The following is a 14910-nucleotide window of genomic DNA, read 5'->3' on the forward strand; positions in this document are numbered from 1 at the left end:
GAGGCTAACCATTGTATTTAGCTTTTCCCAATCAACTAGATGTATCCTTGTGCTCAACTCTGTGTGTGTGTGTGTGTGTGTGTGTGTGTGTGTGTGTGTGTTAGGTAATTGTATTAATTACAAAAAAAGTACAAGATTACAAGATCTCTCCTCTCTTTTTTGTTCATAAAAGATGTGTGTGTGTGTGTGTGTGTGTAGGGGCCAAGAAGCAGCAACACGGACCGATAGGATGATCTCAAGTGGTGCAAAAGATAGGGGGCGGCTCGAGCAAACACACACAGAGTATGCACATGCACATGCATGTATGTACGAGCATGCGCACGTGTATTTGCACATGCTTACATGCATGCACAGATGTGTGCGCACTTTCAAGTGCACACATGCACGTCCCATGTGTGTGTCCTAGATATCCTTTGTAATAGAATATCACTCTTAAGCAAATGCATGATTGGGTTATGCAAAAGGTCCAAGTCAAATGTGATTAATGGAAGTTGTGTAGATATATTGACCTACATACTATTTTTCCTCCCACTTACAATCTAGAAGAATTCAGATATTTTAGCTTTTATGTCTGTGGCAATTGAGATCTTGAAAACTTCCACGGGTTAAAAAGGAACTAGGTCATTGTCAGTTGACCAGTTGAGCTCTCCTAAGTCTTATAGTGGTCTTGATATATTTAATATTTATCATCAGATGGTGGATAGAAATGCTTCTTTAGTGCAGCAAATTCAGCCTTGGACTCAGACGTTTGTGGCCTTGTGTCAAAACATGAACACTGTCACTTTTAGAAGTTGGCCTATAGATCGTTACTCATAGAGAAACTGTTTTGGTCGCTTTGAGGGTAAAAACTAATGGCTATCATTTTTTCGCAAAGCCTGTTCTTCCTTGAAAGCAAATTTCAGTTCATTTGAAACGTACACCTAGGCAACTACAAATGCAAATTCCATACATCTTAAAAGTATCAATTGGAACTAACTGTTACATTTGCCTTTTGCTTTCCAAGAACCCAAAAGAGCTTATTCTGTAGCTCAAAAGGGCAAACATTTTGTACATGATATGGTGGATAATCAAGGATATGCTCTTTTCTTCTTGCTGACTCTGCTCGTTATCATTTGAATATGTGCTAGAGGCTTGTTTGGAGAAAAATCAGATACATTTTCAGGCCTTTTCAACTTGTTCCTACTCTTAATTCTCAGTTGAGGTTAGCTGATTGGAATTTGCAACATTATTTACTTAATCCTCATCCTTTACCTTTGCAGTTGACTACTTCCAAATCAGTTCACAGGCACATACTTCCTTTTGCTTGGATAAGGATCATGCTAATCTCTTTGGCACATAACCCTTTCACTTGGTGAAGGAAAATCTTACATTGCATATGGAAATATAAGTTGCCTTTAAAATCAAGACTTTTCTTTTGGAGATGTCTAGTGGGTGTATTACCTTCTGGTGTTCTTATGAAAGGAGCCATTACTACTTCAGCTTGTCAATGATGTATGACACCCTTGGAAACAATCCCCCACATTTTATGGTGTCCTTGAACTCACAATTCTTTGGACAGATTGTTTGCTTATTTGAGAGAAAAAATCCATATTGATATATTTGTACACTTAGTTGCTTGGGATTATACCTACAGTCCAATTTCACTAGGGTCAGATTTTAAGCACTTTGGACCATTTCGAAGACAAGATGTTAGCCAGCCTTTGGTGGCATTGCATTCGATCCTCCTCCTTTTTAAGAAGATCTCTTTAGCAGAGTCAGTGTGTGGCTGCTTTCAACCTAATGATATTGATCCTGATCACTACTGTGTGTTTCCTCAAATTTTTTGATACATTCTTCTTGATGCTCACCTTCTTGGTAACATCACATCTTATACATTTACTCACATTGGTTTCGCCAATAAAATGTCTGTGCATGCATGTGTGTGTGTGTGTGTGTGTGTGTGTGTGTGTGTGTGTGTGGTGCTTTCACTCAATGGACAGCAAGTACTGTATGCGTGGATAAGGTAGCGACTTCGGAGGTGGTCAAAGACTTTACAACGGTAAGCTAACCTTGATCTAAAGTTCACCCAAGTAATACATCACATATATGTAAAGGTGAAGGCCCTATACAAGTATGGAAACTCTCATAGACAAATACGAGCATTTTCTCTAAACACTTTCAGTCTAATTTCCTTCTTGTTTAGAAAATATCCTTGTGGATAGGCCAAAGTTAAGTGAAAAATCGTATGACCACAAGTAAATTGCACTACAATCAACAACAAACAAAAACCATGCAAGCGTTCAGAAAGCGAGCAGAGCCAGAACTCAAATGGCATTGCAACCACTAATTGTAGCTCTTTATGAGCTTTGAATCAACTCACTTAGAACACGGAAATTAAACATTGCCTATAAATCTTAGATCTAAGGTTCAAACAACATAGTAAGCTGACTGTAACCTATGTGTATAGAAAGTTGAAACTCCAAGATTGCCTTTCTCAAGGTTATGGTAACAACATTGTTTCCTTACACAGGTTTCTAAATCTGTTTGTATACACAGCCAGCAGAGAGCTAATATCTGGGTGTGCACTAATTAGGTGGCTTGTGAATGCCAACTTATGAATAACAGCACCTGTTGCTTGGCTTCTTCCCAACTCCAGCCACTTCCCCTCCCCATCACAATGCCCGCAACTTCAACCTATCATACCCACTCAAGCATGAAATTGATGAATAAGCACAATCTACAACAGATTTTTGCATCAGCAATTGGAATGATTAAGGTTCACCTGGCAGACTGACCCCAATAGTGGAAGCTCTGGACCCAGCAAAGAGGGTGAGGGAACTTTGAAGTTTAGGGTCACACCCTCCATGGTACACTAGTTGTTAAGGCAACCAACAGAAAAAAAGATTAAGATAAAAGAATGGTGTAAAAATCTATGTAATGATGCAAGCAAGAACCCAACCAACCCCAATACCATCAAAAAGAGTTATAACTATCCTCAAAAGCTAAAAACAGTTACTCTTCAAAATAACAGTGGCTGCCTGTTCATAAGTACATTGTACACATTCCAATGCAGAAAATACTTACATAATCTTTCAAAGCTGTAATTGGATTGTAGGCTCTTCTTGGATCTTGAATATCCAAAGTTTTAACCTGACCTGACACCCTAGCAACAGATGCCTCTTCAGCAGACACGCATGGTCCAAGACCTGCAAGAAATCGAGGATCTCTACTATTCCATCGTGGTGCAGGATCCTCACTGGAAGAGGAATTTAGAACATTTGCATGTCCCAGAACAGTTAGTGCTTGATGAGACATGAACTTACCTGCAACAGAAATTAACTGATTGTTATAAAACTATTTGTGAAAGATCTTTGAAGGGTGCTACAGCTATGATTGAAACCGCCCAAACCTAGCACAGTTAATCCATCAAATGAAGGTGACCAGGTGTAAACTTCAAACCCACTTACAAACTGAAAATAATATCCGATCCAGCTTAGTATGTTGAACAATTAAGCCTAAACTTTTCTTGAAACACTCCAGATCTAGTTCAATATATAACCTGAATGCAGGAAAAGGCTCAAAAACTATTATCCTTCACTTCAATTTCAGCTATGTTCCATATTAGCCATGGGCTCAAGTTCTGGTTTTGGATCAATATTATAACACTTACATCTGATTGTCAAAGCCTAATGAGGTTTTGAAACCTGGAAACTGTTCAAAACGATTACCCTAGACCTCAATTTCGTTTCTGTGGCGCATTATTAAGATAGCCTTGAGCTTTGATTTTGGTCTACTATTACGACCTCAACCTTGATTGTCAAAGCCTACTAATAAAATATGCAACGATTCTGAGGCACAGACTGGTACTCCCGTCCAATAGCATTCAATCTCAAGTTCAATTGAGTAAGAACAATTCTTGCTCAATGAAAACTTGCCCATCAACATCCTTTCCAATTGTATCTCAGCTTACAACATGAGCTTCAACTTCCCTTGTTACAATCACCGTCTCATCACCCCCATACACCCAGGTTGCAACTCCACCATGCAGTCCCCTGATCCTTCAACCTTTACCCTTCCAGTGCCCTTTCTCGCCCCTTTTTCTCATTGCTCCCTCCTTTCCCCTGATCCTTCAACCTTTACCCTTCCAGTGCCCTTTCTCGCCCCTTTTTCTTATGTCTCCCTCCTTTTTTCCTCGCCCCCTCTCCATTTGCCAGTTCTCTTTATCCCTTGAGGGAGGCAATGGAGGATTTGAGTGGTTTTGGGTGGTTTCTAGTTATCTGATTTCTTATTTGTTACATGTTTCTTGGCTGCCATCTCAACTTGTGTGGAACATCCACATCTTGTGGTTCAGCACCCACATCTTGTTTGTCAACCTCTATGGGGCCTAGTCACACCCACATGTCATCCTATGATCCTAACAAGACCTTGACATGTCAAAGTATAAGAGCTTTAAGCTTTTGCTTCTTGTTTTCACTCTCTTTTGCTTTAAGCTTCCCGAAAACACTTGCATATTTCACAGAAAAGGTTTTGAAACCTATCTATCCTGTATGAAGCTTGTATCACATTCCATTGGCTGTTTTTAAAGAGAAAAATTAGGCATTAATGCATGATAATTGGATGTTAATGCAAGCCTCGATTTTGGTGGCTCAACAAAGGACATGTCTTGTTCCTGTAGCAGAATGAATTTGACAAGTTTCAGCGACTAGAAGTTTGCTATTTTTGTCAAGACAATGTTTCAAGATTCCCCCCATGACTAGCAAGGGTTTACTTGAAGCCACAGATAGCTGTAAGTGTATTCTAGGGTTTTTGGCCTTGGTGCAAAGGCTATGCTCGACAAGGAAGTTCACTCCCACCAACTATGGATTCATAGTGTGGAGGCCCAACCATCAAACATATGAAGTATGGTGGTCATCCAACATACTGAACAAGTACATATTATGGTTTCTTCATGTTTGTTAGACACATGTGGGTGCTTGAGTGCATTTCTCTAGAAAATGTTTTTGGCCTTTGGTACTGAGTGAACAACCAATCTGGTGGGCTATAATGCCAAACCGTATGAGGTATTAAATGAAAGAAGGTACCAGGGTGCCATGTCCACAAACAGCAATTCTCCTCCTCATCTGCTTACAGCCACCTTGTAGTCTCTCCCATCTCCCATGAAGAGTATCGTCACTGATCCTATAGAGAGTCTTTGTAGTGGAGACATCCTTGACGTCAATGGCATGATCACACATTGTAGTCGTGTGAACCAAGCAATGATACTAGCAATCAACTCCCATCTGTGACAATTCCCATGAATCCACGCAGTCTATAAGTGGTAGCAGAAATTTTCATTATGGATAAGAATTGATAGTATGAATGGGCAGCCCTTTGTGTTTGAAACTTGGGTTATTACCAATCAATAATGGGTAGGCCCTTTGCAAGGCATAAATTTAACTTGGCTTCTTGCCTACATACAAAGTCTATGAGTTGTGGATGTGTGAAATGGTTTTTCCTTGGATATGAACATATAAGCAAGGGGACCTATTGGATGAGGCTGATTTGATGTTGGGTGGCCATAACACTAAGTTTTGGGAGGGCTTCCTACAAAGACTACCAGCATGACAGGTACATATGTTGACCGTTGAAACCACACAATAAATGCATCAATCCTAACGTGAAAAGGGTGTTGTTTTTGCAGATTCCCCTCAACAGACCAATGAGCAGCTATACATAGCTTAATTTGCAATGATCCTTATCGTGAATATGGTTTCTTGCAGCCGTATATGGCTTATGTAGGCTATCTCAAAGACACCAATGTCCTGACGTAAAGAGGGTGTTGTTTTTGCAGATTCCCATCAACAAAACAACGAGCAGCTATACATAGCTTAATTGGCAATGATCCTTATCGTGCATATGGTTTCTTGCAGCCATATATGGCATATGTAGGCCACCTCAAAGACACCAATGTGGATAACGGCATATCTCTAGCAGCAACATGTTTGTTATAGATGTGAAGCTTTAAATGCTTAGGCTTTTAGCCTTAAAGGATCAAGCTTTGTTCTCAAACCTTCCCAAACAAATCAATTGTACCATCAATGTGACATCATCAATCCCACAACCAAGGACCTTCAAGCCCAAGACACCTCCAATTACTTCAAAGGAAAAGCCACACACAAAAAGGCTTAAGCTAAAAAATCTATACAACCAAAGGGTGCACACACTAGCCTGGTGACATGTCCTTGATGCTCGAGTTACAAAATCTTGTTGGCTAGGACAAGGACCTTGGCAATGAAGAAATGGAGGTGGGAGCTCTTGTGGATTGTCAAGCTTGAAAATAGTCCGAAGTCAACCATCTCGAGGATTCTCAAGGATTGAAGGTTATCTCATTTGTGTTGTGAACTTGAGTAGTTGTAATCACTGGTTTGATGATGATATTTTAAGAAGCAAGGTTGGTTAGCATGTATTAGCATTGGGTTACCGAAACCAATCTTCCACTTTGGATAGGGTGGTAAAACCTGATTAAGCACAAATTACAACAATTAATAACTGAGCATAAACTGAAATGCACACATTACCTTAACAATCTTGGACAAAAGATGCTCGGTTGGCCCCAAAACTAGCGCCCCTTTTGGTATTTCTTTAACTTTGATTGCTAATGGACAGTAAACAAGTTGAGATTCCACAATCTCCTTTACTAATCCAAAAGCCCCTTGCTATACATACGATCAGCAAGCAAATTGGACCAATTGCCCCTTGATTTTCACCCAAAACTTGCACAAATGGAACCAACTGGCCAAATGCTACCCCAATTTACAATGGATGGACTGGCATCTGAAATCCCTCTCAATTCCACCAATTTCAGGTGTTGATTTCACTGTACAATGTCTTCTCTTGTTGGCTCGGGTCCCAAGGTAGCTGTCAAACCCTAATTTTGGCATAAATTTAGGGTTTACAGCAAAAATCTTCCTACTATCCACCAAATCTAGCTAAGATATGCTGAGAACGGCTGAGAAGTGCTGAGATCTTTAGAGAAATTATTGGAGAAGGTGACAAAAAGCCAAGATGAGAGAAATCTGATTTTCTTTGCAACAAAACCCTAAAATCTGCATGTTGCCTGCTTCAGCCCACATTTAAAGCAGTCACCAACTACCACGCACCTCCAAAATGTTATCACCTGATCAGCAATGTTGTTGCCAACCCCTGGAGGGTGTCTCCCTGCTGTCCCCTACCCCTACCTGCTGTCTCTTACCTATTGAGGCCCCTAGATGGCTATCTTCTGCAGTGAATTGCTGTTCTCTAATCAAATAATGGACCAATAGCTCCCTCTCTCTCTCTCTCCCAACCTGTAAAACTAACTAAACAGCTAAGACTAAGTCCCCCACAGACGTTTTCTCAATTTGCATGGGCATTTTTGCCAAGTGGCAGGCTTCTAAACCCATTTTTCAGCATTATCCAACCATTTAATTAACTTTTATAATTAAATAATCCTGAAAACTAATTTCAGCCCTTCTAACCCTGCCCAAAATTAAATGTGCCCATCCATAATTAAATTGGCTAGGCCATTTGCAACTTGGAGTGGCCCTCAATCTCCGTTCACCCTTAGACTAGTAGTCCCTAATGTCATCATTGACACTTATTGGCCAAACAACTATACTAGGGTCAAAATTGACACCAACTAACCCTGAAAGCCCAGCTGGCATAACTTATCACAATTTTTGCCTTTGGCACCCATTGCATCCTCGGAGTCCTTGGCCTGTTACCATGAAATAACTGCAATGTGCATCACATGTACTAAAAACTTTGCGCATTTGATAAGTAACTTCATCAAATGTTATCAGCAAGATTAAAGCATCTCAAAATTTCACATTTGTGTGACATATACATGATCAAATGTACCTCAAATCTTAGTCTCTAGCATGGTTACAAAAGAAAATACATCTATGTCATAGTTGATGTAATCTATATGAGCACTAGCTTGATTAGAAGACTAAAGGGCTAGGGAGGTGGCATCATTCAAATATTGCACACTTTTAGGGAAGAATATCCACGGCCTAAGGTTTCTCTTTGGTGCAATCTAGAAGGGCCTAAAAATGTTGTAGTTGGCCTATTTAGAGAGGTATGTGGTGGGGATTAAAGGCCACATGTGCCTAGCCACCTACATTTACTTATACTTACTACCCGCACACCTGTACATAGCAGGTAGCGGCCACCTATCACCTACGGGCACTTACTGTGTTCGGGTGTGAACAGCCCCTTATAACCCTAAGGTATAAGGGTTATCGTTTGTACTTTCAGTTAACACTCTATTCAGTACTATTGCATTGGGTATCGTGCTCAACTCTGTCTCTCACTCTCACACTGTCTACTGCACTTCAGCTGCACCTCGATCCTCTCCCATCTGACAGTACTCGTAAGTCATAACTTGGTAAATAGTGCATGAAAAAGAAATATAACTATGATGTATGATATATGGTGTATCACAGTATCTCATGAGTCATCCAAATACCACTAAACCATAAAGATGAATCTACATGATCAACTAACAGCAAGTCTACAAAGTACAAGTCTATGAATCATCATCATGATCTGTCATCTAATGACTCATGTGAGTGTCACTCAACATCATCCAAGGTCATCTTTGTCTCAGCCTCCTCAGGTCTACTAGCAAGAGCACTAGTACTGCTATTAGAGGAAGAGGAGGTATCATCATCGTCATCTGCCACCATTCGAGCTGTAGAGGTAGAAGCAACTCCATGTCGAAGTCAATATCCTCTCGCTCCAGCTTATATATGCGTAGACCATTCCGATATGCAGGTGCAGACATCTCCTCATATAGTGTATGCTAGATGTCTGTCTCCTCCTTTCGAACGGTAGGAATGTCCCTCACCTTCTCTATGTTAATCTTATCTACATTTACCTACTTTGGCTCACGTGTGTAACTTGAATTCTCAATCAAGCACAAGTTACATGGCAAAAAACCACTCTCTCAAGCTAAGCAATCTTCAACTTATTTCTGTTTTTGGTATGAAACAATGCCCACATGCTCCAATTTCTCTCAACAAGACCACTACCACAATCCTGCGAGAGAATATGGATAGCCATCCTTTTTTTCCAAATTCCAACAAAAGAATAAGAAATAATTCAGCATACTTGTTTATGTTACAAGTTATAACTTACATGTATCATTGTAAGATGTAATATGTTTATTGTTTAAACTTTAATCATCAATATTAGAACACAATTTCCATATTTCTCCCACCAAGACACAAGCTGGAGTTGTGCCTCATGTAACTCTATTGTGGGGCATACAAATGAGAGAGTATGATTATGAAACTTGAGGAGATCATCCTCAAGCCGTGTAATGATGGAAACATCTCCATCAGCCCACTTAGAAAAATAATTACAAGCCCTCTTTAAGCTCATTACTTGCATATTGATCCTCGCTATGCCAAAGAGGATACAAGCAATGTATAACAACATGGTTTGGTTTATAAAACCAACCTCATCTCATGTTCCACACTGCACAAATGTCTTGCACTCCATAACATTTATAAAAGTTAAACTGTTACCCACATAGCAATATAAATTATGAATCATGATAGATCATAGATTCATACATATGATTAAAAATGTGAAATTAGAATGAATGGTCATTGATTCATTTACTTATCTTGAGACAAAAATATGTTTCTGTCGAGCACCTCTCCAATCTTATCCATGTACTCGTACAAAAGGCCTAGAGTACTACCCTCCATATCAGTGATCCTCAAAACTGTGTAAATGGGAGTCAAAGATTTTACCAATGCAGTTGCATCCTCCTAATAGGCCTCATCCATAACATTTCTGATAAATGTCAAAGCCCTAGGCTGCTCCCTCTCATCCCAAGCAGCACATTCTCTAGAGAGAACCGTCCTCAAGAGGCCTTGGTGGACTCTAACAAGTCTCTCCACAACAATAAACATGTAAGTGAAGCGAGTGGCTAATGGCTTCAAAAGATCCAAATCACTCTTTACCCTAAAAATGACATGCACTCTAGGCCTCTTTGTCACAAACTTTACCATGCTTCTACCTCTCTTGAAGAGGTCATCTATCCATCCAACCTTTTCCAAAGTCTCTACAAGTAGATCCAAACAATGTGATGCACATGGAATCCACATGATCTTAGAGATCTCCACACTTAGGCACATTTTCCTTTAAGTGGGAGATTGTTGGGGGTTAAAGGCCACTTGTGGCTAGCCACTTACATTTACTTGTACTTACTACCCACACACCTGTACATTGCAAGTGGCAACTGCCCGTCACTGTCACTTTATTCTTTATTCTTTCTATGACAATAGAATTAAGAGTAGGCAAGTTACACATTGTGATTGTTAGAGTTCCCACACACCATCTTGCTCTCTCTTGCTTGAATCTTCATAGCTATTGTATCTTCTTGTTTCCACTTGTGCTCTTACATCTTGCTCCGCCTTCCAACATGCATCAGTAGAAGTTCATTTGTTTGCTTCAATTACTCTTATTCTATCATCCTTTTGTCTAACATTATGAAGCTTTACCATATAGATCTTGATAGAAGCCCACTTTTCTTTCATAGTATCAAAGGCTAGATTCTCTTCTAGCCTCCTCTCATCTCTAATCTAAACCTTAATCTTCCTCCATACTTAAAACTAAAAGATCTATCCATCTTCCTACTCTAACTTGCTCTCATCTCTAACCTAAATCCTAATCTTTCATAGCTAAAACTGCAAGACCTCTCCATTGGGGTTTTGTGCTGAATCTGGAGTCTGTATAACAAGCTTCAAATTCACAATCCATACTCTGGTACTAAGCTCCATCTCAAGTATCATTGATATCCTCAAAGCAATCTGATCTCTATGGCAGCCATAGCCACCCTAGATAGAACTCTGCTTTTTGACTAATGGCTTTATCTACTGAGCATCAGTTCAAGACCATTATAGCTCATTCCAAAGCCACAACAAATGCACTCAATTTCCCCAAGCAAGCCAATGACATTGTCTACAATAGCAACCGTGCCAACAGCTGAAATACCCTAAATATACGGCATGTGTGGGCATTCTTAACACCACCCCCCCCCCCCCCCCCCCCCCCCCCCCCAAAACCAACCCCCAAAAAAAAAAACTTTAATCAGATCACTCACTCAGCACTCTCCGCTGCTGTCTACACCCTGACACAGAGGACATGACAATTTGTGGAGCTTTCTTATATGCTGTCCCAGCTTGGCAACCATCTTCATCAGCCTTGCATTCATCTCCCTCAGCTGGCACCCAGTCCCCCAGTGTGGCGGCATCATTGCAGCTGATAGGGACATATTTTGAAGGTTCCCTTCTTGGTACCGAGACTGCTCCTATGCTGCTATTTGGTGGCACTCTAGTCTCCATGTGCACCATCATGGATGTGCCAAGTGCATTTTGCAATTAGGACGACTTATTCCAGCACATGACATCCTTTTTGCTGTGCTTTGATCAATTGACTAGCAACCCTACTCATTCTCAATCTGCTCATCAATATTCAGAGATGTCATTGTCATCATTCAGCAATCTCTGTGTTTTATTCTCAGCAGTCCTTTCCAGCAGTAGATTCTGTGTTCCTCCCTGCAAAGCCTACCATTTCTCCACAACCCTATAAGAGAGTGATCACACAATAGGAACAACAACAAACAAGCCAACCTAGTCTCCATCAGCACATTTGGATCCTAAGATTATTTGAAAAAAGCCCTTAAAATCCTTCAATCAAAATCCTTGTAAAAGTTCACTACCCATTTGATCCTAGTAGCCAGTGAAACCACAGATCTAACCTTGTAGCTAATAATTCTGGGTTAAAGGGAAAGCTTCTTTACCAATGTAGTTTGAACTCAAAACAACCCAGCCTTATAGGGGGCCTTGAGGAGTTTAAAGGGTAGTTAGCATGTATGAGATTAGGATCCATGAAAATTTGTATCACAAATCCTAATTCTTAGCATGGTTACACGATAAGAAAAGCTCAACAAGAACCCTACTTTGATCAGATCCCACATCCTAGGGACACCAAAACTTTCAATCTACATCAAATATAACAAGTGATACAAGGAGCTATAAAATACAAGAGACTGGATGAGTCTCACAATTTACAATCCCGCTAAGGCAAGCCCTTGACAATATCCTAGTACCTGATCCAATCAAGAATTGTTCCATGCTGCACATAAAACATGAACTGTTCCCATTTTACCTCAGCCTTTTCCCAAATGCCTGTATTTCCTAGTTTTTCTCTTATGTGGCATCATGCAGCTCTGCATGATCCAATCAGCATACTGATATAGACAATTATCATCATAAGGTTAGGCTCATTGCAAGCTTATTCTTTTGAGACAAAATTTCCAAATACTATCACAGTTTTTACAAACTACAGCTTCCGTTTTGTATCAAAGACATTAGATGAAACATAACACGTAAGCATGCATGCCACTTTAAGAAAATGGGAAGATCAGAGGTTTGAAATATTGGTAATTGTCTAGTCACCCTCCTTTACAAAGATGAACACCTATGGACCTTACTTTGTGAGAAGTTATCCAAAAAACTTACTTCCCATAAACCTTAAAGCATTGTCAGCTGCTTTAATTTGAGCCTCCTTTTTGGTTCTACCAACACCTTCACCAACATGTTCCCCACTTAAAAGAACCTGCAGGTTGGTATACATTAACATCTGCAAAACAAAAGATGGAAAAAAATGACTGGAATTATTTGTTTTACTCAGGAATACCTCAACAGAAAATTGCAGCTCCTTTGTTGTGTTCAGCACAGATTTGAACTCCAACTGCAGGACAGTAAAAGTAGGTGAAAATTATACACAAAGTCTCTGAAGAATTATCTTACAACAAAGCAAGTTGTGAATAATCACCTTCAGATTACACTTTTCGGAAATCTCTTGCAAACAATTAACCGGATTTGTTTGTGGGTAGATCAACGGAGAGCTTGATCTCAGCTGGAATCCACTTGGCTTCGGAGTAAGCAAATCTATAAACATAAAGACAGCTAATTGATCCAACATCATTGAAGCTATAACATATAGCCTGCATTCAGCAGTTCTAAGTACATATAATACCTGGTGGCATTCGTGCAAATAACTCCAATCTGTGTGTCTCATTTCCACTCTTCAGCTGGATGATATAAAACAATTCCAAAAGTTCAACAACCAACAGAAAAAGTGTGTTCCTTTCTTCAACGTTTACAGGTTAGGAGACTTTAAGAGATGATCCGCACCTCTTCAGAATTGCATCTCTTTAAGTCATGAGCACTTGCCTCTGCAGTTAAAACTTCAGATACACCAAATAAAGATAAACCATGAGACCGCTGCTTGGCATAAGCTGGCATTTCAGACTCCAGAGCCGACGAAGTCATTGACAGCTGTCGTAGGCTTATCTCTTCCTCCGCACCCAGCCAACCACCAGCAGGTGTGTGAGACAGGACTCCAGACTGTGAGGGAATTTTTAAAGAAAAAGATGAATCCATTTGGTTCCCAGGTGACTTTTGAAAATGTTGAGTGTCTTGTCCATGCTGCAAAATCAATAACCTTCTGCGTGTATCTGGATCCACCTCAGATTCTGGCACTTCACCATCTTCTCTTACAGGTGAGCTCTGAAGAGACGGCTCAGAAGACTGAGTAAAAACTGGTTGCATGGTTCTCAAGACTGGCATCTCACTTTTTAAATTTGGAAATTCAGGGTTTCCTTCAAGTTGACCCTCCTTAGATGATAATGGGGGCCTAAAAACAGCAGAACCCGTCACATTAGGCCTGTTTTGCTGTAAAAATTGATGTTTATCTTCTTCACCCTCCCTAGGAACATCCAAAACCTTGGCCAAATCACTCCCTGATTTCTGTCAGCAACATCAAACAAGTGCAATACACCCAAGTGAATTGCAGCACGATGACATAAAGCAAGAGTGAAAAGCAGTAAACCATGTACAGGTGAGTTAAGAAAGATTGTAATTTTCTACTTTCACACAAACCATTAAGATAGAAACATGAAAGATTCCCAGAACTGCTATAGTTTCTTGCTGGCTCCTCAGGTATGATAGTTGGCTGAATACTCACTGAGTTGGTCACCACTGGCTTACCCAAGACAGACAACGATCAGGTCACTCTATTTCTCACAAGCTGCCCCCAATTTATTTCAATTTCATGCAGCAAGTCATGTCCTTGCCCATTATGGGCAATCAGGGTGTGGCAAGAACTCTAAAGGACAGAAAGAAAACTCTAACAAGTGTGACTCCCCTTCCTCGGAAAAAACCAAATCTACCACAGCAGCTAGGTAGAATGTTCAAAAAAGTATAGATACTGCAACCACTACCAACACTTAGGTCATATGGAAGAGGAGTCACATTGCAAGGACCAGGGTAATTCTCCCAAATCTCCTCCCAATTCCTATTACAGGTCAAGCATATCCACTACTGGATATTTCAGAGATTAGTGTATGAACTTGCTATAGTGTGCGTGCCTAAATCTGTGTGTGCACGTGTGAACAGTCCCCCTAGTGGCTTAGATAATTTAGCTAAGTATCTTAGATAATATCAAGTTCTTATTTGGGTTAAGAAGATAAGGCTACGTGCCTATTGAACTTGTGTCTCACCTTTTAAACACATCAACAGAAGAGCAAGTTCATTGTGCAGCATCTCCTATGTACATCCCTTCACACACACATATCCTTCCTTCTTCTTCTTTTCGTAAAACATATCCTTCCTTCTCTCTCTCTCTCTTTTTTTTTTTCATAAAAGGTAATTGTATTAATTACGAAAAAAGGTACAAGTTTACATGATTACAAGATACACGATGGCTGTACACCAGCGTGTGTTAACTGTCAGTACAAAACCCGGACAGAGATACACAAGTCATGGCAAAGACACAATGGAAATTGCCATATGCCAGGGAAGCAAGTCCTCCCGAGGGAGCAAGTCAGAG

The 14910-nt window shown here is 40.2% G+C and overlaps 1 protein-coding gene across 1 annotated transcript in view; it reads right to left on the reverse strand.

Annotated features, from left to right (window-relative positions):
• The window catches only part of LOC148014071 (RNA polymerase II C-terminal domain phosphatase-like 2), a 195344-nt gene that overhangs the window by 23620 nt on the left and 156814 nt on the right, over nt 1–14910 (reverse strand). The window contains exons 8-15 of the mRNA XM_087666325.1: nt 13215–13829; nt 13057–13111; nt 12853–12968; nt 12715–12768; nt 12537–12633; nt 3064–3302; nt 2762–2851; nt 2608–2673 (exon numbers count right to left, since the gene is read on the reverse strand). Of these exons, the coding sequence (XP_087522451.1) occupies nt 2608–2673; nt 2762–2851; nt 3064–3302; nt 12537–12633; nt 12715–12768; nt 12853–12968; nt 13057–13111; nt 13215–13829 (1332 nt within the window). The remainder of the gene's footprint in view (nt 1–2607; nt 2674–2761; nt 2852–3063; nt 3303–12536; nt 12634–12714; nt 12769–12852; nt 12969–13056; nt 13112–13214; nt 13830–14910) is intronic.

This window comes from Lygodium microphyllum, chromosome 25 (genome assembly GCF_053477565.2).
Source record: "Lygodium microphyllum isolate KBCC chromosome 25, Lygodium_microphyllum_v1.1.10, whole genome shotgun sequence".
NCBI classification, from domain to species: Eukaryota; Viridiplantae; Streptophyta; class Polypodiopsida; order Schizaeales; family Lygodiaceae; genus Lygodium; species Lygodium microphyllum.